Source organism: Lemur catta, chromosome 14, assembly GCF_020740605.2.
Source record: "Lemur catta isolate mLemCat1 chromosome 14, mLemCat1.pri, whole genome shotgun sequence".
Taxonomy (NCBI): domain Eukaryota; kingdom Metazoa; phylum Chordata; class Mammalia; order Primates; family Lemuridae; genus Lemur; species Lemur catta.
The window spans coordinates 7955222-7980591 of record NC_059141.1 but is presented as its reverse complement, the minus strand read 5'-3'; the positions used below and the strand labels follow the sequence as shown (position 1 = coordinate 7980591).

General features: G+C 37.6%; 1 protein-coding gene across 5 annotated transcripts in view; it reads right to left on the bottom strand.

Annotated features, from left to right (window-relative positions):
• Nucleotides 1-24557, bottom strand: part of ATE1 (arginyltransferase 1) — a 117346-nt gene extending 92789 nt beyond the window's left edge. The window contains exons 1-8 of one of the 5 annotated variants that reach the window (XM_045567768.1): nt 24417-24557; nt 21679-21742; nt 19400-19462; nt 15310-15413; nt 13464-13715; nt 9662-9891; nt 7685-7813; nt 6630-6758 (exon numbers count right to left, since the gene is read on the bottom strand). In XM_045567768.1, coding sequence (XP_045423724.1) covers nt 6630-6758; nt 7685-7813; nt 9662-9891; nt 13464-13715; nt 15310-15413; nt 19400-19462; nt 21679-21742; nt 24417-24501 — 1056 coding nt within the window. In that variant the 5' untranslated portion in view covers nt 24502-24557. Of the gene's footprint in view, nt 1-6629; nt 6759-7684; nt 7814-9661; nt 9892-13463; nt 13716-15309; nt 15414-19399; nt 19463-21678; nt 21743-23897; nt 24107-24416 lie in introns of those variants that run through there. The other 4 variants (XM_045567766.1, XM_045567771.1, XM_045567769.1 and 1 more) reach the window with 4 other exon arrangements.
• Nucleotides 24558-25370: the final 813 nt, after the last annotated feature.

Sequence of the window (25370 nt, the reverse complement as noted above, 5' to 3'; positions counted from 1 at the left end):
GTTCTGGTTCCTACCCAATAACATCCCTGGTGAATGAGCTAATGCTCAAGCCAATGCCATAGAAGGAACTGTAATAAAATGCATCTTGAAAGATTCTGATATTTGCCCAGAACAAATATTCCCACAAGTACATGTATTTCCAATAATTTTTAACATTAGCATTTTAAGATTTTAAACATCAATGCAAACTTATAAAAAGAAGCTTTTAGAATTATTTTGAAATTCATTTTATGCTAGCTAAAATGCATAGGAATCATGTCTTATTCATCTGTGCAACCCCAGGATCTACCACAGCGACTGGAACATGCTACCGATTAAAACGCTTACATGATTGGTTGAATAGAAGAATCGAATTCCTCCAAAGCCCAAGAGAAGGAAGTATGGGAGCCATTCTAAGCATAAAATGTTGAGCTATTTCTTGAATGACTGTCACATGAAAGCCAACAAATGTAAATATATGTATATTTACAGGACTACATAAATATATTCCCTATTTTTAGATTGTGCTCTGGATAATCATATAGTATATACATATTTTTTACTTTTATAACTAACTACTGATTAGATGAAAATCAACTGCTTTTAATCATGCAAGCAGTTACCTAAAATTATTTGGAATATAAAATGAATGATCACAGCAAAAACACAAACTCTCCTTGTTTAGACTAGTCATCAATAGGTAGTATTGTTCACTTGGCAAGTCATTACCAGAAGGTCATAGAACTTGATGCTCCTCAGATTTGATGGAAAAAACAGACCTCAAATATAAAAGCTAAAGACAAATGGTGCTCACAGCAAGATTATTCTATCACATGAGCTTTGCACTCACTAAAATGTGCTTAACTCGTAGGTAAATTGCTCAACTCTCTCACTCAGGAAATTAAAAGCAGCTTTTACTTATTATAGCAGGACAACTGTCAAAAGCTTATGACATCATTTGAATTTTCCTTTTTGCTTCATGTCACAAGTTTCAAGAACACTATTTTCTCCCTGAGTAGCTTTCAATTTGGCAAAACTGAGTTCTCTCTCTAGCTGTTCCTTAAAAATAGTCAACTCAGCTGCTCATTCATTCAAGGAAATGTTCACTAGGCTTCCACTCCATTCCAGGCACTCTGCTGGGCATTGCATTTCCTCAGATTCTGGCATGGTACTTTCATAAGTTGGTGTAACAAGCACAAAGGATGTTATGGATTACAGGAATCCAATATAGCTAATTTATCAAAATGAGAAATCTATTCCAAGTATAATCAAGAAGCTCTACCACCAGAGTAAGAAAACCAGAGATAACCTATAGTTCCTTTGTCTCCAGCTCTAGGTAAAACAATTAAGAAATATACATATAGCCACCGGGCATGGTGGTGTCCGCCTGCGGTCCCAGCTACTTGGGAGGCTGAGGCAGGAAGATCAGGAGGATCACTTGAGCCCAGGTAGTGAGAGCTATGACAGCATTTGCATGGTGGGTCCCCGTCTCTTTAACAAAAAAAAGAAAACACACACACACATATAAATTCTTCCCCAAATAATACCTTTCCCAGATTTTATGTGGTATAGTAGGATGAATCAAAATAGTATTAAAAATTCTTATTTTAAAGACTAAAATTACATGTTGATATGCCAAACTGAGTGGTTTTGAATATTACTTTTTTCCTTTGAAAGGACTGATTTGAATTAAAATAGAAAAACAAGGAAAAATATAATTTCATTTGCAAATGCTGACTGGGTAACCAGAAGTATCACTTATTTGCCTTAACCTTAGTATCTCTGTTGAGTCCTAATAGCATAGCATCATCTATATCCTGGTAACTAAAGTGTAGCCAATTATTGTTTGGCGGAGCACCTTCACAAGTATGATCTCATTTAATCACCACACCAAATCCTGTTGTGGTACCCAGATCCCATGTTTATAAATGAGGAGCCTGGCGTGAAGAAAACTAAGGAATCGGGAACCTGCTCAAAGCCACACAGTAATAAGTAGGAAGCTGAGATCTGCAGCAGAAATGACTGATTAGAGTTCACACTCTCACTCTTGATGTTACTCAGCCTTCGCAGCATCAACATTCTGACCGAAAATGTATGGGACTGTAAACATGGCAAGTGCTGTTTGGTAGTACTGATATCACCTTCATACCATTCAATCCAAATAATTTATCACTGGGCACATTTGTTTTCAGGCAAGTGGTTAATCAAGAATCAACATCCATTTCATGCCAAACATTCCATTTGACACCTAACATTCCATTTCACTGTCTCATTCCTCAACTTTCAAAAAACAATATAAATGAACTATTGTCCAGGCCATGGGAAAAAAAAATAATTCAAGTATGTACAAATTAACCATAATAGTTATTATACTTATATTAAGTTACACATTAATAGAGGTCAATTATTGAGCTACTGCAGAACTTCAGACATTCAAATCAAAGACAAAACCCCCAGAGAAAATAATAAAGGGTAAAATGAGGAATGAGAAAGGTATTTCCTAATGTTCATTTGCCCAACTCACAGACGAATCCCTCAAGCTCCTTTTCCCATTTTCCTCTTGACTGTAACTTTACTAACAATAAACTTGCTGATCTAGTTTCCAAGCCAATAACCAACACTTCCAACCCTCCCTTGTACCTGCTCTACTTTTCCCATAACACCCCCTGCTAACCTATGATATAGTTTACTGATTTATTAGGCTTATTGGTTAATGACTATCTGCGACCATTCCCCTACTCCAGGACATAAGCTCACAAGAACAAGGGATTTTTGGTCTTTTTTTTTTTTAAGACACAGGGTCTTGCTCTGTTACCCAGGCTGGAACACAGCCTGGAACTCCTGGGCTCAAGCAATCATCTGCTGCAGCCTCCTTTTTTTATTTTTATTTTTTAGAGATGGGGTCTCACTACATTGCCCAGGCTGGTCTTGAAATCCTGGCCTCAAGTGATCCTTCCACCTCAGCCTCCCAAATTGCTAGGATCACAAATGTGAGCCACACCATGCCCGGCCTTGATCTTTATCTGATTTATTCACTGATTTGCTAACCACACCAAATGCCTCTTGAATAGCACCTGACACACAGTAGGCGCTCGATAATATTTTAACAAATACATTTAAAAAACTACAAATTAGAAAGAAAACAAATGCTAATACTAGACAAGCTAACACAGTAAGAACTGACTGCAAGAAAGATAAAAGATAAAAGGTTACAACGGAGTAACTTTAAAGAAAAAACAGCGGCATGTGGCACACTGAAATATAGCAGGAGCAGAACAATATTCCTAAGGGAATATGAGAACCATTATCAACAGGCAAGACCCGCTCAGCATTCTGTTTGAGAAGGCAGGAAGAACACGATACATTTTAGGAAGGTTGCCATTTTAAATTGGTGTACATAATATCTTAGCAATAAAAATGTTTCAGTTATCCAGAAAATCTGCTTACCTTGAAAACTTCATTCACTGATGTCAGTTATTCTGTATTAATTATTTAGCCCACTTTAACTCTTTCAAATAGCAACACCATGGTCTAGTGTAAAAAGCACTGAAATTTCTACACATTGTTCTGCCACTGACCACATGTTACCTGGGGCAAATTATTTAATTCTCTAAAAGAAGAGAAGTTAATCTATATAATCACTAAGATCCTTTCACCTCCAATGTTGTAGAATGCCATGATTTTGTGATCTGAGATAAGTTTTAGGAAAATTGTTGACCAAAAGAAACTTTAAGAAAACTATTTCCAGTGCTAGCTTTAACTTCACCCCTTTGGATTTCCCCAAAAAGTAACATTCTAGGGATACAGCAGTGCATCTGCTCCAATTAAGTAGGTAATTCAAAAGCTTTGTAATTTAACTATTAGTAACAAATGTCTTATCACAGACTACAATACGCCAGTGTGCCCTGACTTAAGGGTTACTCATAAAAAGTGGCTTTTTAGATTGAATTATACAAATAATTGCCTAAGCCCTTTACTTTATTCAACTAAGTTAGCCCTGTCCTTAAAAAATTTTTTTAGGCTGGGCACAGTGCTTATGTCTGTAATCCTAACACTTTGGGAGGCCAAGGTGGCAACAGTGCTCTAGGTCAGGAGGTCAAGACCAGCCTGAGCAAGAGCAAGATCCCACCCATCTCTACAAAACATAGAAAAATTAGCACTACTTGGGATGCTGAAGCAGGAGGAGCCCAGGAGTTTGAGGTTGCAGTGAGCTAGGATGACACCACTGCACTCTAGTCGGGGCAACAGAGAGAGACTCTGTCTCAAAATGTGTGTGTGTGTGTGTGTGTGTGTGTGTGTGTGTGTGTGTGTGTGTGTGTGTGTGTGTGTGTGTGTGAGTGTGTGTGTATATTTAAAATGTTCAGATCTTGCCATCATTCAAATTTAGAATTAAGTACTTGTAAATATTAAGCAAATCTAATCCAAAAATGCAAAATCCTCCAATCCTTTGAGAGTGAGGTTGGCATTCAAAAAGTTTCGGATTTTGGAGCATTTCAGATTATCAGATTAAGGATGCTCAACCTGTAGCACAGCAAGTCCTCGGATAGCATCCTTTAATTCATCATGATTTCATTATAACATTGATGAGAGGGGAAAAAAATCACTTCTTGGCCAGGGACACTGTCTATGTGCAGCTGACATGTTCTCCCCATGTCAACGTGGGTTTGCTCTGGGTCTTCTGGTTTCCTCCACACCCCAAAGATGTACATGAGAAATATCCTGTATAACTTAAGTCCTGTTTCGATCAATTAGCCTATGGTAAATGGGTTTCTTCATACATTGTTTCGCCTAAAGCCACAGTTTCCAAAAACTGTACTGTAAATGTCTATATGTGATTATGTGGTCTCTGTATAATCAAAGGAGAATGACAATTCTCTGATACACTGAGAAAGTAAACACACAAAAAGTAAAACTACTAAGAGAAAAATGAAGCTGAAAGCTTCTCTAGGTTAAGTTCCAGAAAATATTTAAATCCTTTAACAAGCAAAGAATCACTTGTAATTATCACTTCAACACCTCAATGAAAATTATTTACAACAAAATGGCAAAAGAAAAGCATTTACCTATCATCTCTAAAATAGAGGTTATGTAAAAATAAGAAGAAAAAGAAAAGCAAAGCATTTATCCATACTTCTTTGGATTGCGAACACACAGCTTGCACAAGCCACATAAGCCTAGATCTCCGGCACCCCCTGGTGGCTGGAGTGAGACAGTAATGCAGATGCTTCACTCTCCCTCCGTCTCCTTGGGGTTGGAATGGACCCATCATAACCTTTCCCACACTCACTGACTAATACGCCTGAGTAAGATAACTCTCTCCAAAATAAGTATCCCACATAAGTGGTCTCCTTATATTTCAGCTTTTGATAGGAAGTTCTCTGAACTAATTTAAAAAACAGTGCTTTCTGAGAAAGCAAGCACAGCAGCATGAAATAACCTTAGTCATTACAAGTTTTAAATTCATACAAGGTCACATGACGGAATCAAAAGCAACAACAAGCCAGGCACGGTGGTGCACACCTGCAGTCCCAGCTACTTGGGAAGCTTAAGTGGGAGGATCACTTGAGCCCAGGAGTTTGAGTCCAGCCTGGGCAACACAGTAAGACCCTGTCTCTAAAAAAAAATAAAATAAAATAAGACAACAAAGTATATTACAGTATAAAGGGCCATGATATGGGGGACTTGTTTTCAGATACTCCAACAAACAAAAGTGGCAAGAGGAAATGAGAATGACCAAGTGTCAACAGCGTTAAAGCTGAGCAGTGGTCACAGGGGGCTTTCACTATGCTATTACCTCCACCCCATGAAGGCCTGAAATTTTCAAGTTTAAAGTTTTTTAAAAATTAAAGTAAAAATATATAATTCAGATTTACTTATTAATCCTAGGGATATGACTTCAAAATAACATGTAAGCTTTTTGAAAAAAGCCTAAAATAGTTCTAAAAATTAAGTTTATTAATCTTTTTTTAAAGCCTTTTATAGATTTCTTTAAAACACAAATGGTGAGGAACACTGTGAACATCATGATTATATATCTATCAACAAATGGAGAAAAACAGTCCTCATGTTCAACTGAGTACATGTGGCCTTAGGATAACATTTCCACTAGCTTCCTCCATGGATTCAAAAAGAGTGCTGTGTTTCAAACAACGTGAATAGAAGCAAAGACGACATGCTCCGCAGCCTATCCCGGAAGACTAGCTAAGAGTAGGCTAAGCTATGATGTTTGGTAGGTTAGGTATACATATTTCTTTTCCATTCACTTCTTAAGATATTTTTGCCTATTATGGTCTGCCTTTCCCTTTTGATTATCAATTTCTTGAAGACAAAGACTCTTCCCTTTGTTCTGTGGCACACAACAGGCACTTGGTAAATGTCTGCTGACTTATGCTGCATGACAGAACATACAAATGCACTACATTCAGGTTCCTAGAGAGGACACTGAATAAAAACATACCCTGAATTTGCAATCCTTTTTTTCTAAGGATTTAAAATGCTCAAGGGTACAACTTGTTTTCATAAAAGCTCAGTAATATACACTCACAAGATCAGCTCTGCTTGACAGATAAGAAAATGGCTAAGAAGGTTATATAATATGCTTCTTCACAGATAACCTCATCAACACAGAAAAAACATTCAATGAACGGTACCTCAGTCTTCCCACATTCATCAGGCGGATCCTGGTGTATGGCCATTTGATACTTGACATATAAAGAAAAGGACTGGCTGAAGGACGACTTGAACTCTGGGTCCTCAAAGGAGACAGGTACTAACCTCACCTTCAGAGCAAGGAAAATACAAGCAAATGCCATTGAAACATCTCTAACTGATGATGTGCTTCTGAAGGTGAGGCTAGAGTAAGATCTCCGCAAATTCACTTCCAAAGCTCAGCACTGGAATTTGTCATAAAAAGAAGAAACCCTGGAATGGGATGGCTGGCACAAAGCCTGAAGTGCTAACTTTATACTAAAACTTATGAAAACATTAAACTCATAAAAGCCAGGACAATTTGTTTTTGCATGATTTTATTTATTTCTCTATCTACCTATTGTAGTTCCCTGCATACACTAGAGTCAATGGTGTTGCTAACTGTTGTCATGGCCACTACCTTTGCCACCTCTCCTTACATAAGGTGTTTTAAGCTTTTCTTCCTCCCAGATTTTTCTTGAGTCATTTGATTTATAAAATTATAAGCGTATGAGGAGGTCCATTAAAAAATTTAACTATCTTACTTTTCTAGTCCCACTCAGTTGTGCACAGCAGTACATTAAAAAAGAATAATTTAGCTATTATGAACTCTTTCTGCATATGACTTTTAAATATGAATAAAGCATATTAACTGTATTGGGTAAAGTACACCTACCATAAAAATAAAAAGTTTTTTGCTTTATATTTAAATTAAAATACCATATTTTAATTTAGAGCTCTATTTATTAAATGCATCTAAACATAGTGACTTTAAATAAAAATAATTTTACATGCTACTTTCCACTCTGAAATTACACATGACTGGGCACTTAATATGGCATTAGGTAAAATTTGCACTTTCAGAATGTCCAGTAATTCACAGTCCTATCTCTTGGCAAATATGCTGCAAATTGAATATAAATAAAATGCACCACAAATAAACCAAGATTTCACACCATGATATCAAATGGAGGGGAAAGTTCTGTTTGTACAGAAAAATTACACTTGGCCTGCTGACCTGGCTCACAGTTGGTTTATCAGGTGGGTCCTTGTGAATAACCATCTGGTAACGTTTATAGACCTGGTAAGAGTCTTGAAATGTGGCTTTGAACTGAGAACTTGGTGGAGATGATCTCACCAGCCTCACCTTCAGAAGGAGTTAAGAAAACAATGTTCATTAATTAATTCATTCATTCCATGGAATATGCATTACCAGTAACTGTTATCCCCAAAAAAGAAGCTTCAACACAAATATTAAAGCATAAACATAATATTTTAACATTAAAAATCAACCAGTTAGCAAATAAATTAAAAGGTCATAACCTGTAGACTCATTAAGAAGGCAGAGGAGGATCCCCTCTAAATTCTAAGCCTCAGCTTTCATGACTGAATTATATCAGCCTGCCTCTATTGTAAACGGGCAGCATACTTCCGGCACTCATGACACAAACACAAGTAAATACTCTTTAATTTTAGTTGTATACAACTCACCATCACTAAGTCAGTCAGACTAAAAATATGAATATATATTTTGCACTCTTTCATTCATCATTGCTAATGCTAAACTTACAACTTTATTTTGTAAGTATAAAAGACAACCCTCACAAAGTATTCCTATTTCATAGCATAGTTAAGAACTATGACTCTTAAGTCAGATCTCCCTTGCCCAACTCTTCTAATGTCCCCATCCGAGTCAGGAAAAGTAACCACTCTGTGCCTTAGTTTACTCATATGTAAAATGCAGATGAGTTTAAAAGAGTAACTGCACGTAGTAATGGCTTTTATTTTAACATTAATTATTTACTAACCAGTTAAAATGTGTTAGCAAAACACAATATCAAGAAAGTCAGAAATCAGAATATCAGAAAATCAAATGCAACACATGAAGGCATAACTGAAACTTCTCGTGTGTCCCATGAGAAGTCTTCCATTAAGAAAGAGCGACACCCAGTGGATACCAAATCTCTTTACACATCCTGGATATCATTACAATAAAAAAGTAAAATGTGTTACCAAGGAACTGTTATGTGAGGTGTGCTTGGCTCCCTGCATACACTACTTATGATCAAAAGACTTTATAAAATATTTTATACAGTGGGTACAAATCTCTTTACAATTTTTGAAGGAAAAAAGTCAGTATCAAAATCAGTAGCCAAGGAGTTATAAAAAGTTAAAATTTATGTCTGATAATACTGTCCTAAGGTATAGAATGCATCCAAGTTAAATTTTAGTATCGGTCTTTAGTGATAAGTAATATCTCAGATGACAGTAAGCTATAAATTCAAAGGCTAACCAATTACTAATCAGATATGAGAAAATTATTATGGTTAATGTTTTAGAACTACTTTACATATGAGAAACTAATACTGAGAAATCTAGATTTGATCTAGAAATGTAAATCAATTTAGAAAAAAAGAAGGAATTTGGTTCTAGAAGTATTCGTATTGCACGTAAATTGGTTTGGGCATTAATGACAGGGCATTTTAGTAGTAAAATTTGGCACCATTTAGATAATTCCTAACTACTGCCTTACATATGTGACATCATTTGCTGCCTTGGTCAAGATTAGAATATTATAATGGATAAAACAGTAATTTGCCTAGTGTGATTCTCTTTTACTATCTAAATCCAAACTGCCAAAAATAAAATTTTAAAGAGTACTTTTCTTTTACACTTTAATTACTAAATTTCAAGAGATATAAAATCCAGAGCACTCTGCACAAAATAACATGCTAAAATAAAAATTGTTTTCATAACTTTAGTAGGCAACTGCCTGAACTATTTTCAAAAAATCTTTTTAAAAACAGATTTCTCTCCAATATAGCAGTTAACTTAGCAAAATAAATGCTACTCCATCTCAATTCTCTTTAATTTCCCATTAATTAGCAAAATGTCAACTGATCAGTATTACCTACAATGAAAATAAATGAGGTACCCATAAAAACCAAAAAAATAAAACAAACAACAAAAACAAAACAAAAACCCTCCAAAGTACCTCTAACTTGTGTGATGCATCCTCTGGTAAAGATTCCAAAATTAAATCTTCAAGTGATTTGGGCTGGTTGGATTTAGCCTTTGGTGGGAACAAAGATGGTGGTTGACTCTGAACCTGGAAGCCCTCGAGTTCTCCAGCTGGGTTTTGCTGCATGAGTTTTAACCTTTTCCTTTCTTTCCGAATTTCCTTTGCTTTTCGGCATGGAGGCTTACTCAAATCAGCCCCTTTGCCTAAAAAGAAATTCAAAATATTAGACCAACCACATTCGACTCTAGAAATGTTTTTTTCAAGAGTCTCAAAGATTCCACAGAGTAAGTCCAAACAGTTCCAACAGTTAGGCTAGCTTTGGGGTGTATGCTTCAGAGGATCCTGGTATAAAGCTCTAAGCTGATATTAAAATTCTACCTTAGAAGCATGAGTTGCCAAAAAAAAGTAAATAGTCATGGAAACTTGTTAAGGCAGCTCTTACTGTTGAAAATCTTCTTTTAAAACATTCATCTATTTCTCTGCCTTTATAAGTAGGAAGAACATAATCAAATATCCTCTGCTTTAAGACAATGCTATCTCTGGCCAACATTTCTGAGGGACATTTCTCTGAAAGCACTGGTGACATCAATAAATATCAAACACTTAGGAACCACGTATAAATGAGTACTGATCCCAGAACAAACTCTGGCAGGTTTTTTTAATGAAAAAAAAAATCCTTGTTAATTGAAGGTGTCTGTGTCTCTCTCCAAATACTGCAGGTATTTGGGTCTCATTAGTTCAATGCTAATCAGAATTTTGTTCTAATCAAAAGATCAAACATCAAACTGACAGCCCTTTACAATATAAAAATTTTTACTGTTATAAAGTACAAATTTTTATGAGTAGTCTTTATTCTGGTAAGCCTCTTCAAAAAATATATCCTGAGAAAATCATAAGAGATAAATGCAAATAATGATGAATACAAACAAAACCTCAAAATAACCTAAATGTGCCTGCAAAAAAAATAAATAAATAAATAAAAATAACCTAAATGCCCAATTATAGAATATTTACACAATTTTTAGAATAGCTAAGCAACAGGATATCATACAGCCATTTTTAATGCTTTGAAATTTTAGAGGATTTCTCACTATAAAATGTTTAAAAATAATTCCAGTTATGTATAAATACATACATTAAAAATATTTAGAAAAATGCCTGGAAAGAAATGACATCATGTTAACAATCATTTTACTTGGATTTAGAGAGAAAAGATTTTCCTTTTCTTTTTTTGCAGTGTTGTCTTTTTTCCAAATTCTCTAACAACGAACATCAGTGTTTTGTTTTTTTTTTAAAAAAAAGCTATTAATGAAATAAAGAAATAAGCTATTTATTCCAAGATCTCAAAACACAGTATTCACAAATCATATAAAAGTGAGCAAAAGGAAGGTTTATGACTAGCAAATTCAGTTTTTAGAGGGAAGAAAATTAAGACCTAGAGTGGTTAAAGGACTTGCCAGAGACCAAGAACTGATCAAAAGAAACAAATCTGATGAGAAAATAGTGAGTTCACAAACAACTGAAATCATATCACAACTTCACTAATAAGTTTTCTGTCTAAAAGTAAAATTTACCTATTTAAAAAAGACTTTAAGTCTAATAACCAGGTAACCAACAATAGACTGATTCTACAATTGATCATTACTTTATTGCCTTACAGAATTATTTTTCGTAGGCCAGGGACTATGTCTTTTCCCAAATTTGTTCTGAAAGACACAACAGTTAAGAGCAGGCACTCTGACACAGGCTGCCTGAGGTCACGAACCAGCTCTGTCAGTTGGCTAGATGACACTGGGCAAGTTTCCTTACCTGCACAAGAAACACAAAAACCAGTCCTACCTATAGAGTTTCTGTGAGGATAAATTGAATGAATGCATGTGTGGCTTCTATAAAAGTATCTACCTTTCAATTCGGGTTACCTATCATTATGAGCTATTATTTGCGTCACCAACACCTAAAATGTTTTACCTATAGTAATAGGAAAAAGAAAACCCTGCGTTTTCTATATTTACTGAAAATTACATGCCCTAACCAAAGTTTTAAAATTAATGAATTTAAAAAATATAGAGAATGAACTGAGAAACACAAATTTTCTGTAATTTTATAAAAGACTACCTACGTCATCTTTACACTAATTCACTAGACAAAGCAATCCTTATCATGTTTTTCTCTACATACTACCACATTACCACATTACTAACTACAATGGACAAGAAATTAGGATTTCAGCATATTTAGGGGATACAGATCTCCCAGATGAATAAATACCTTCAACAGAATGGAAACAGATTATCTGAGGAAAATCAGTACACCACACCAACCCAGCCTCCACAGAGGTTCAAAGCAACTCAAGAATTCCAGATTAGTCCTAAGTGATTTGAATAGAGTTTAGTAGAGTTTAGTAGACCTGCATAATTTCTAACTAAGCCCAAGGGAATATCCATGTAGTATTTTTTAAATAGAATGGAAATGCAGGTTCCAGAGAATATCCAAAGATTTTAAAATAGTCTTGGATTCTTAGTGAGGGATATCCTAAGGAAAAAAAAGCTGTAAAAATGTTTAGTGTTTCAGTAATCATACTGCTGAAGGTAAGATTATTGTTACTCTGAAACTGTTGTGTAACGATACAGCAAATGGGTAACTGTGTGATGTTCTAACAGTCCCCAATGTCTGTGAGAACCTAGTTTCTCAGTGTAAAAAATATATAAATGTAAAACCAAAAAAAAGGAAAAAGATAAAAATGCTACAGTCCTGACTTTGAACTGGAAGTATCAATATGAACTCATAACCCCATAAGTCTGTTCAGTGAAAAGGCCTAGAAAACAATGATGAAGCCAGTGGCAATAATGTGCACCCCGAGTCTGGTTTGTCATCTCCAAATACCACTTCCCATTAAAAGGAATCAGACTGGCTTAAAGAAAGGTCTGTTTCTTCACAAGGTGATCCAGGAACATCATATCATACAAGATAGCAAGGAAGCTGTCAAAGACTACTAGGATTGTGTTAAAAGAACTCAGAAACACAGAAGGAAACTTAAAGAAACTCTCACAGGAGCAATGGACTGCAACACAGCAAATACGTTTAGATCCATGAGTTCACAATGATACCAAAACAAAACAAAACAAAACACCTAATTGGTCACTGTTAGAAGAGGCTATTTGTTTTTTGAGACAGAGTCTCACTCTGTTGCCCGGGCTAGAGTGCCGTGGCATCAGCCTAGCTCACACATACAGACCCATTTAATGTTGGAAACATTTTTTAAGCCTAATTCTTTTATAAGCAATAATATAAAAAAAAATCTTACCTTATTAAAGGCAAAGTTAAACATCAAAATCTGGACATTTTAAAATTAAAATTTATTATAATTATATAAAGAAATATAAACTGAAGAATTTTACAATGTCTGTGTCTTGAACATAATACCTACAATTTATGTAGTCTCACTGCCAAAAATAAAAATGTTTATCACAATACCTTTCCACTGACAAAAATTTGTTTCTTAAACCTCTAAGGCCATAAGGTAGTAAGGAGAAATGCAACTCTTTTAAAATGTCTGTATTTGGAGATAATAAGGCTATTATTTTAGGCTTTTTAAGTAGTTTTAAAAAGACATGATTTGGCCACCTAAATCCAGATAATAATAAGTCGTATGAACCAGTGTTCTATTTTACAGATTTCATAAGTAATTCATCTTTCTGGGTGATACAAGGGCCCAGGGTTTATAATGACTCAAGCAAAGAGAAAAGCAGTTAATATGACATCAGACTTTCACTACCTGGCTTAGGAACTGTATGAACTTTAACCAAATGTGATGGTTCACCAGAGCCCAACTTCTCTTCTACATCCTGTGACTGAATTAATTCACTAGATTCGTCTTTCTTGGAGTTTTTTCCTTTCATGTCTTCACTCTCAAAGCTCTCTTTGAGGTCATCACTAAACGTTTTGAGATCACACCGTATATCCAATTTATTTATTAAGGCAAAGTCACCCGCAACAGCATCATCCATTGTAGAATCCATGGGCTCATCTACAAATCAGAAGAAATGAAAGTCCATCAGTCAGGTTATTTGACACAATTAATATAAATGCAGGAATACAATGCCCTATTATCCATGGTGGCAGGGACTCCTGTATGTCCACCAAATCCATTCTCCCATCTTCTAAAGCAAGAGAGCTGAATTTAAGTCTGTGGCACCCTAGCAGTGGAATGCCCTGCCAGGCCCTTTGCAAGTGGTGACCAAGCTCCCACCACTGGAATATAACACAACTGATATGTCTAATTTTGCCTTACTTGTTTTAAAGGACATTTTTGACCCCAGACTTCCACACTTTCCCCCCACCAATAGCTAGATTAGTAAAAACCAGAGTAACCTAGGAAATCACATGTTGAAGAAAGTCCCAGAATGTCTAGGGGGAGCAGAGCCGCAGGCTGACCTGGAACACGCAGACTGAACTGTTATATGAGGAAAGAAATAAACTTCTATCATTTTTTTAGTCATTGCATTTTGGTGTCTCTTTGTCACAACTGTTTAGTCCTTTCTAAAGGAATGAATTAATGAGCTAAGACTGGGCAGGGAGATTCCCAGGATTAGGCATTTCCTATGGCAGTAGTAAAAAAGAACTCTAAGAATGGGTGGCATTCCCAATTCTTATGCTCACTTATGTGCAGTTAGTTACTCTTACAGGAAAACAAAAAAACCAAAGCAAAAACACCAAAAAAAAAAAAAACAGAAAAAGCAAAGTATCTGCAACTAAAGTTAGTTAACTACCAGCCAGGCATGGTGGCTCACACCTATAATCCCAGCACTTTAGGAGGCTGAGGTGGGAAGATCACTTGAGGCCCGGAGTTCAAGACCATCCTGGGCAACATAGTGAGACCTCATCTCTACAAAGAAAAAATTTAAAAATTAGCTGGTATGGTGGTATGCACCTGTAGTCCCAGCTACACAGGAGGCTGAGGAGGGAGGATCACTTGAGCCCAGAGGTTCGAGGCTGCAGTGAGCTACGATCACACCACTGCACTCCAGCCTGGATGACAAAGCAAGACTCTGTCTCTAAAAAAAATTAATAATAAAGTTAATTAAATGCTACTAATTATCTTTTAGGAAAATCACTCACAATTCAAAATTTATCAGCCAAATAAGAAAGAAAATTTCAGACAATATACTTTACTGAAGTAAAGGCTTACTCAAACACAGAAAACCTCATCTTTACTCAGCATTAGAAGCAACCATGCCATCTCGTATAAGCTACATGTATGCATCTGTTTCTCTAGAGATAATGCCACTTTCATAAGGATATTATTAGAATCAAGTAAGATAAGTTATCAAAGCACTTTGAAAACTGACATTTCAATAAACTCTGGGAAATCACAACATCTTTAAAATGATCCTCAATTTTCTTCCCAAGATAGACTCTCTTGGTATATATTTGCTATATCCTTGATTTGGGGGCCAGAGGTAACAGTAAGAGCATTGCCAATAGTAGTCATTGTCATAGTAGCGGAAGTACATGATTGTAGTAATGACTCCCTCCCCTACCTAACGCAAGACAACTGAAAGTGGGGCCCTTGGAAAGAGACATCGATTTAAAGTAAAGTTCATGACCCCATCTCATCTTACCCTCACAATTTCCTTTGGAGATTTCCCCTTTAGCCAGAAATTTCAACATTTTTTTCAAAACCTTCTTGTGAGATTTTGAAGGCTGAAAATGTAAAGGTCGGCACCTAGGAGAGCAAAATAAATATTTAAAAAGTGAACTCAAACTTGAAATAAAATCACCTCTGGATAGTTACCTATATAATGAGGCAAATCTTCTGCCTGAGATTACTGACTAAAGATGGGGTTTAATGTAGCTTCCTCTAATCCCACCAAATCTACAGTTAAGAGATTAAAAAAGAAGAAAAGGACATGAACCACCAGAAAAAAGAGAAGGGGAGAAGTGCTAGAAGTTGGAAAACAGATGAGTAACTGGCAAACTGACTTAACAGACCAAAGAAAAAGTTGAATCCTAAGCTAACAGTGGGAAAAACCAAAAAGATATCCAATTTTCTCTACATGACCCCTAGAAGTCTTAGGGATTGGTGATACCTGATACCTCTGGAAATATGTGTAAAGCTGGGTTGAAAAGTAAGAGAATTCCTTGTACGACTGTTTTCAAAGCAGTTAACATAGATGTCAGATCCCCTCTCCCACCCGCAGACTCCCTACTCAATCCAGCAGAAAACTGCAAACTTTCAGGAAAGAATAAAAAATAGAGCCTCTTACATGAGGGATAAGAGGCACGGTTGAAAACAATGGTACCGTCCCACAAAAAGAAAGCTTAAATCAAAGTGTACATACGGAATGTTGAGATCCCCAACCCAGCCCCAGAACTCATCAGCAGGCTATACCTTCTCTCCAGACTGTGATCAGACCTAAAAATACTAACATCCAGGATTCCCCAGAACAGCCCCGCCAGAGCACCCACAGTAAACAAGGCCAAGACATACCCAAAGCCCACAGTAAACAAGACCCACCAGGCACACAGAATTCCCAGTGGAACACTGGAAAGCAGGAATCAGCAGAGGCTTGAGGAGGGCCTCTACTACAAAGACAGGTACCAAAAAACTGGAGAAATGGAAGACTATGGAAGAAGAGAATCCTTAAATAAAAAACAAATCCTCAGAGATATCGTATTTCTCTTAAGCTATTACCATAAAATAATAGGATGTTATAAAAAGAGAAAGTCTATGAGAGAGAGAAAGTCTAAGAACAAAAAGACCTTCAGATATAAAAATATGATACAAGAAATTAAAAAACTAAGGAAAAAACTTGGAAAATAAAGTTGAGGAAATAATTTCTCAGAGGATTCTACAAAAAAGAGATGAAAAACTGAAGAGAAAAGAAAAAGTTAAGAGGACCAGTGTAAAAGGTCCAGTATCTAAATAAAGGCATTAAAAAAGAAAAGAAAGAAAATGGAGAAGATTAAAACAAAATTCAAGAAAATGTGCCTGAACTGAAGGAAATGATGGTAGGAGCTCTCAGATAAGAAGAGCCCCTCAAGTCCACATGCAATGGATAAAAACAGACACACAGCCAAACATACAATGAAACAGAAGAAAACTGAGAACAAAAAAGCTTCCAAAGATAAAGAACAAGTTTTGGACAAAAGTACAAGAATAGGAATACCACTGTACTTCTCAACAGTAATAAGACAACAATGAAGCAAAGGCTTCAAAATTCTGAAGGGAAATTATTGTCATCCTACACTTCTGTACTCAGCCAAACCATAAATCTAAGTAGTGAATTAAAACATTTTTAGACATGCAAAATCTCAAAAGTTTACCCCTCCTGCACTTTTTCTCAGGAAGCTATTAGAAGATGTGCTTCACTAAAAGGGAATGACCCAAGGAAAAAAGGGATCCAACTCAATTGCTACAGAGAATCCCCAAAATGACAGTAAAGAGAATAGCAGGATGATGGTGATGCTTCAGGTGTGGAGGGTAACCTGCCCAGATCACAGCAGGTCAGAAGGGTCCACAAAAGACTTTCAGGACGGTAAAAGTGATAAAGTACTCAATGCATCTAAACATTCTAAGAAGAAACTTACACGAATGGGAGAACATTTCAAAATAAACTGGTAATAGTTATATAGAAGACTATGATAATCAGTAACTCCAGAGAACAAAAACGTGTGCAGGAAGGGAAAAGTAATCATGGTATACCATATTGCTCAGCTGTGAAGCATATTTACAGTCATAATGATCTGAATACATTTATCCAAAATCATAATACTTCTAAATGGGAAGCTGGGGGTGAGGACAAAAGGAGCTCAATATGGCAGGGGAACAGAGATGAAAGAAAACTGAATCCTAATCTTTCATAGAGAGAATCCCAGAAACAAGGGAGAAAACTAAAAGAAAAAAATCAAATATTACAATTATATAAGCATGTTACTTAAAGACAGGACAATGAAAAACCAAAACAATCAGTTAGAACATTGAAAGATGACTGCCACTGGGAAATGGGAAACAGGAAACAGAAAAGGGGAGTTCAGGGACTGCTATTTTCCAAAATAAGCTTTATGGAACTATTTGACACTGTAAATTATGAGCATGTATAATTCTGATAATAAAAAAAAATTCATAACCAGAGACGCTCATCTTCATTTATGCTCACAGACCGGACAGCCCCCAACTTCCGCCTAACAAGAAGCTAAGTTGTAGGCTATGACCTCTTTTCCTGTATATAAATTCTCACTGTAACTACTGTAGTACACGAAGTAAAATAACCAGAAGAGTAAACCTGGAAAACGATTCCACAAAATGAAGATATAGAATGAAATTGTGTAAAGAGTAACAATTCAGAAAACTATGATTCCATGTTAAATACAAAAATCACATTTTATAACTACTTTGTTTTGCAATGTTAACTGAATCCCTTTTTATCAAGGCAGTATACCTAAAACAGTGCTTTGCATATAACAGGCACCAAATATATTTTGAATGCTTTATTTCTTCCTTAACCAACTGGAATCAGCCTTTTATGATCATAAAGATTCTCAGGGTTCAACCCAATCAACTTAAAACTTAAGAACAGAATCCTGTCCATAATCCAATTGCTATCTGAAGGAAAATGACTTCTGCCTTAGAAAATGTCTTCTCTTCATAACCACAAAAGCTGAAAGAGGACAACACAGGCTACTCTGTCATTCTATCCTTCATGTAACAAGATGATGTCAGCAAACCAGACACTCATCTTTTCTCCTTGTCATCTGCCAATCTGATGTCCAGTTAGGTAAGAGAAAGGCTCTTATTCAGGGATCAGTGGACCTCTGGAAGTCTGTGATCATCCTAAAATTAACATGCAAAGTGTTAGGTATTTGTGCCTATATGCCTTTGGCGGGGTGGAGAGGGGCAGAGAGAGGGTATAGCTTCCTTCACATTCTGAAAATGGTCTGCAACAAGAACTAAGGGAGATGGCTGTGCAGACCATACAAAAAGGTAATGGATACGACTGGGTCTGACTTTCTTATCTAGAGTACATATATACATTAAAACTGGAAACAAACACATACTTCAAAATGTTAATGTACTTTCCACATTTTCTATCAAAAAAAAAGAAAGAAAGATGAAGAAAACGATGATGACTATTATAACCAAAAAAGTAGAGAAAATTCTTCTATGTTAGGATGGGGCGTAGTGCATAGGAAATTCAAAAGATTATGAAAAACCCAACAAACACTCTGTAGGAAAAATACTTTTTAAGTTTTCCATTTAAGAAAACTGAACTCTGAATGTGCAGGTGGCAGACTAAGTTTAAGCCCTACTCCTAACAACTAAGTGCTCCTGTAGTATTGCTTGAATGCAGTGTCAAGCAATACCCCAGAATGCAGAAAATCCTAAGTCCTATAAAAATTTGACATCTAAAGGTAATTTGAACATTTACCAATATTTTCCCAATATTTCATGGTATTCACAGATGAGATGGCTAAATTAAGAAGGTATGTTTTCACATATTTATATCCAACCAATTAAACAGTATTATTAAAAGATATTGATCAACACATAAATATAGCATCAGTATGAAGAAAAGACATAACTTATTTGCTTTTCCTTAAAAAGAATGCCTTCTTGGAGTGGAAATTAACATTTTAAAAGGCACAAGAGACTACTAAAAAATTATACACAATCTTCATATTACAGATCCTCTTTCTAATTAAAATTCTTACCTTATTGTATACTGAGGACAACATGTTTGATTCATGACCGGTTTGTACACATATTTTCCACTTCTAAAATTACAAAAATACTTTGTTAATTTCTTATTTATTTTTCACATGTACCAAAATAGATTAGTAAAGGAGCACTTAATGAACTCAGGGTAAAAAATGTAATCAATAGTGTAAAAATGCATTTAGGTTTAATTACTCTTCATAAGCTAAATAATCTTCAAAGTGGGACTAGAACTCAGTCTTTTACTTTCTAAAACTTTATTTATGTCCTCTAAGGCTGCGGTCCCCAACGCCCAGTCCACAGCCTGTTAGGGACCAGGCCCCAGAGCTCTGCTGCCCCCACACCCGAAAAATTGTCTTCCATGAAACTTAGGAAAGGGGGGCACACAGCAGGAGGTGGGTGGTAGGTGAGGGAGCAAAGCTTCATCTGTATTGATCGTGTTCCCCAATGCTCACTTCACTGCCTGAGGTCCACCTCCCACCCCTCACCCACCTCCGATCCATGGAAAAATTGTCTTCCAAGAAACCAGTCCCTAGTGCCAAAAAGGCTGGGGACCGCTGCTCTAAGGCTAATCAGCTCAACTACCCTCACACCAGCAACTATGATCCCTTCCCTGCCTTCACCTGCCACCATCCTCAATACTACAGAGCAACGAGAGAAAACTGTGGGAATGATGTATGCTGCTGCCTGTGACACCCACATTTTGGTATTCCCCATGCACCATACAAAGCACCCAAAAACTAACCTGATTCTTTCCATGCATTCCCTAACTATGGTAATAACAGAACCATTCATTCAGTTCTCAAGCCAGAAACCCAGGAGTCTTTTTAGACTTCTTATTCACCTATACATTCTGTCAACAAGCTTTCCGCCTCTAAAACATCTTAAATTTGTCCCCTCCTCTGGCACCATTGCCATAAGAAGCCAGTCCTCATCATGTCACATGTGGATAGTGCAAAAACCTCTGGAACTCATCTTCCTGCCTCCATGACCACCCCCTCAACATCTCTCTACTGTCTGAACTATCTTTCCCAAATCTTTCCCAAAACTAACCCCATTGGATTTCCTTCTTACATAAATTCCTTCAATGGCTCCCTTCTACTTTCTAAATAAAAAAGTTCCTTATCATGGCAAACAAAGTCCTTCAACATCTAAGTTATGTCTACCTTTTGAGTCTCATTATTAAGCTTAAGGAAAGTTGTGATGCTTCAGCTGGTGCTCACAATCCCAAGTCTATTGAAGAGTATTGGCATAGAGTATTTAACATAGAGTATTCCTTATATTTACATAAGGAACTTTACCTAAGAGCTACTTAAAAATCATCTGCATAAAAATAACTACCCAAAAAGGCAATGTATGGACCTTAATGGAATCCTAATTCAAATAAACCAACTATTAAAAAAGAAATTTTTTTTTTTGGCCAGGCGCGGTGGCTCACGCCTGTAATCCTAGCACTCTGGGAGGCCGAGGCAGGTGGATCGTTTGAGCTCAGGAGTTCGGGACCAGCCTGAGCAAGAGCAAGATCCCGTCTCTACTAAAATAGAAAGAAATTATATGGATAACTAAAAATATACATAGAAAAAATTAGCCGGGCATGGTGGCGTGTGCCTGTAGTCCCAGCTACTCAGGAGGCTGAGGCAAGAGGATGGCTTGAGCCCAGGAGTTTGAGGTTGCTGTGAGCTAGGCTGATGCCACGGCACTCTAGCCTGGGCAACAGAGTGAGACTCTGTCTCCCAAAAAAAAAAAAAAAAGAGAGAGATTTTTGAGACGATCTGGAAAATCTCATCAAAAGTGGGTAACAGGTAGTATCTAAGAGTTATTATTAATTTTGTAAGGTATAATAATGGTATCGTGGACACGTTAAAAAGGAAAAAAACTTCTTTCTTAAAGATACATACTTATTATGGGTATATTGATATGATGATATCTGTAATAAAAATGTACAGATGTAATTTGCTATAAAGTACTCAGAGTAGAGAGGAGAAGGAGCACCAATGAAACGGGACCAGCAGGATATTACTAGTAACTGTTGAAGCTTAGCAATAGGTACATAAGGTTCATCATAATGTACTCTTTGCTTTTGTGGTTGTCTGAAATTATCCTAACAAACATTTTTTAAAAAAGAGAGAACAAAATCACTATACAAAAGAATATAATAAAAATGTTTTTAAACTTCTTTGCAACAGGAAAACATTTTAAAGCCATACCCTCTTTTTTAATTATAAGAACCACCTGAGTAATAGCAACAAGGTCTCTTTGTGTTAAGGAGCTTTACCTTCGCCATCCTCGGTCTATAAGATCCTGATAATCCCGTACTGTCATGGAATGTGCCCACATGCCTGAAAAAATAAGCAGTGTGTTAATTTTAGCAGACTGAACTTTTTTCTTTTTTAAATTCAAAGTGTTATTCTAGAAAATATGAGTGTTCAGGCTAAAATTCTAGAACACTCATATTGGAGAAATGAGTACATACTTCACATTTGTTAATCTGACATACTATACATACAACACAAATGAAAAGTAAGATTTAATTTTAAAAAAACCAAATATATCAAAGTGGTTACATTTAATTCAGGATAGTCAATAGTCTCTATGACATCATATATTAAGGTCCTCACTGCAATCAGACTGCATCAGACCTTCCAACTTTAATAATATCCCCAATGATTTAATACACTGGTCTCTTCAGAAAAATTAGAAAGCAAATTTTTTCATGCATATTCTTATTTATATACAGGTATATATATTAATATTTACAGGGCAATCTTGAATATTAAAATAAGACAAAAGTATATAACAATAATCTTTCTAAGTGTAAAAACTGAAAGTAACCCAAATGGTAAGGGAACTATGAAAAAAAAAGACTATAAGAAAACTTGTAAAGGTATATCTGAACTAATGTTAAAAGAGAAATGGATTTTTCCCTTTTGTAAACAGCAAACTGCATCAGAGATACGTAAAGATAAAGATAGGCTTCACAGAGCAGGATGTATTGAAAAAAATCATGGCACTATAGTCCAACAGAAATATCTGGACATCTGGCAGGTGCTCACTGATACCAACAAGTTACCCTATGAGCCTCAAGCTCATCATCTATAAAATAAAAATAAAAAAACTCACCTACCCAACAGGTGGGTGCCCTACAATAAAGGTTATTAAAATTAAAATTGAAATGACAGAAATGTACAGTTATCTTTTCTAGATGAAAAGGTTGAAGGCAGGTTTCTTCCATAAAACACAGGATATTTATACTAGCCAATTTCCTCTTACTAAAATTATTGGAAAAAAAAACTAAGGACCTATAAAAATATTAATTTTAGGCATGTTTAATATAACATATTACATATAGATATTATAGTCACAATACGAAAATTCTGAAAAAGATATTATACTATCTGGTGTGCTTCTCTTAGGCTTTTTTCCTCTCAGAACTGTAATCATGTCGCATATGCTATTTGCATCCTGTTTATTTTCTCCATTTAACTCTACACTGCATAATCATTTTTCCACTAGTTTCATAATCATCACTTCTAATGACTACATAACTGTCTACTCAAGATCGTTGCCCACAAGAAGCACCTCATAAACACTTTTAACGGATGAGTGAATGCACACACCATAAGCGGTCAAATCATTCCCCACTTAACGTTTTTAATAGAAAATACCTAAATTTATATCTTTGTGCATATCTCGTTTTCCACGATGCAGGACAGTTCTATTAAAATAATAGATTCTACATTCTGTATTTGCCAAATGCAAGACACTGCAGGAAATAAACACGATGTTTTGTTTACAAACAACAAATCTTCCTAAATAGACGTGAATCATGATGGAAAAACAAAACAAAATAAAACTATGGGCTGGCTTTTCTGTCACGGAGGTGGGTGAAAGGATAACATTGCATACAAGCAACTGGTAAAAATGTCAAACAGATCAAGACAAACAGGCCCCCTTGCTGGCAGCAAGTGTGGTCACCAGTTTCTTGTATATTCCTCCAGAGACATTTAATGCATACATGACTGTGCACATGTGTGCACACACTCACAGCTCCTTCTACACAAACACACCACACGCCCGCCCGTCCTGCACCCTGAGTGCACTCACTACAGGGATGCTCCCCCTCAGTACCTACATACAGGTCAGCCTCAGCCAGCAGCTATAGACTCTCTAGTATCACCATCATTTATTTAACCCGTCTCCCAGTAACGGGCATCGGTTTTCAGACTTTAGCAACATAATCACGGTCTCGCCTGTCCAAGCAGCTGTGGGTGTTTGGTTTTTTGTTTTGTTTTGTTTTTTGCCCTTTTGAAGAATAAGCACTGAGAAGCTTCCCCACTGAGTCAGATGTGAGGTCCGCCTTGAATTCTGACAGCCACGGCCCTCCCGGGAGCGCCCTTCCACCCCCATACAAGGCACGGAGACTGGCCGCCCGGACCACCAAGACCCAAGGCCGCGGCGCCAGGGCACCCACGCCCGCCGGCCCGGCTCGCTCACCATTGGAGCGACTGCCCGACTCGTTCTTGCAATAGCCGCAGCGGTAGAAGTCCTCGCCCTCGAAATACTCAACGATGCTGGGCGAAAGAGTGGCCCAAGAAGCCATAGCCGCGGCCCGGCAAACGCTCGGAAGCCCCGGCCCAACGCCAACACCGCCGCCGCCACCCCACAATGCAACGCGCCGCCCGGGAGCCCCCGAGGCTCGCGCGAAGCCACTCGGGCGCCCGCAGGCCCGGCCAGCCCCGCGCCTCTCGCAGCTGACGCCGCCCGCGCCATCTTGACCGAGGGCAGCTTTCCGCTATTTCCGTTCCTTCTCCGTGACGGGCCCCCATCGTCAGTGAGGGTGAAGCAGAGAGACGGAACAGGGAGGAGAACAGGCTGGAAAGAAACGAATGGGAAAGGGAAGTGGGAGCGGGAATGCAGGCCTGCTGTCCCGCCAGGGCCGGCCCGGGGCGCCGCGGGCGCCGCGGGAGTTGGGCACGAGGCGGCCCCGCCAGTCCCGTCGACGGGGACACTCACCGCACGACGCCTTGCCCTCCTTGGAGTCGCAGTAGCCGCAGTGGTAGCCGGCCTTGAGGCCCTTGTACTCCACCACCGAGGCCATGACGGCTGAGAGGGTCCGCTCGGGCGGCCACGCCTCTCGACGCCCGGGGCCGACCTCGGCGAGCGCGGGGCCGCGGCGGGGAGGGGTGGAGAGCGAGGCCGGGCGCGGGGGGGGTCCCGGCGTCGCAGCCCCGCGCCCCGAGACACGGCCTCCCGGGACGCTAGCTTGGATGGCAGTCGTGCTCCCAAGCCAGGTGTGGGGCCAGCCCTGTGCGTGCTCCTCCGTCAATCCCTCCCACAGCTGCGCATTATCAGCCCCATTTCACAGATAAACAAACTGATGGCTGGAGGTTGTGATTCACCCAAAGGCATTTACTGCAGGTCTCAGATTCAGTTACCCTCTCAGGCCGCCCCTGACCGCCACGTAGATAACTGGAGCTTCTTCCAAAACAGCTGGCACTCACTTAAATGCCCTAGATACTGGCTGGGAAGCAAGCATTCCATGAATGGGGACGGGTCGCGAATTGGTGAGCACTTAAGCTTTTAAAGGGAACAACTGTCAAGTAGAGTCAGTTGCTGCCTTGTGCCACTATAAGCCCGGTGCCACATCTCTTATAACTTTTAAAGAGAAGCTGGAAATCTAGATTTTTTTTTTAATACAAAATTTTAAAATATTTTTACTTTAAAAGAATTTTCTTTTAACTCTATAGTTCAAATAAAACATTTACAGAGGCTGAATGCAGCTGATGGGCTCCAGTTTGCAACCACTTTAAAGAGGATTTCTTAGGGAATTACAATCTGGGCAAAGTATAAAAATGAGTACCTCCAACAAAGTAATATTCCTTAATCTTTTCCTTTGTGCACACAGATAATTTAACCCTGTCTGCCCTCATAGTTTTCCTAGCCAACAATAAAGCTGATTATCTTTTT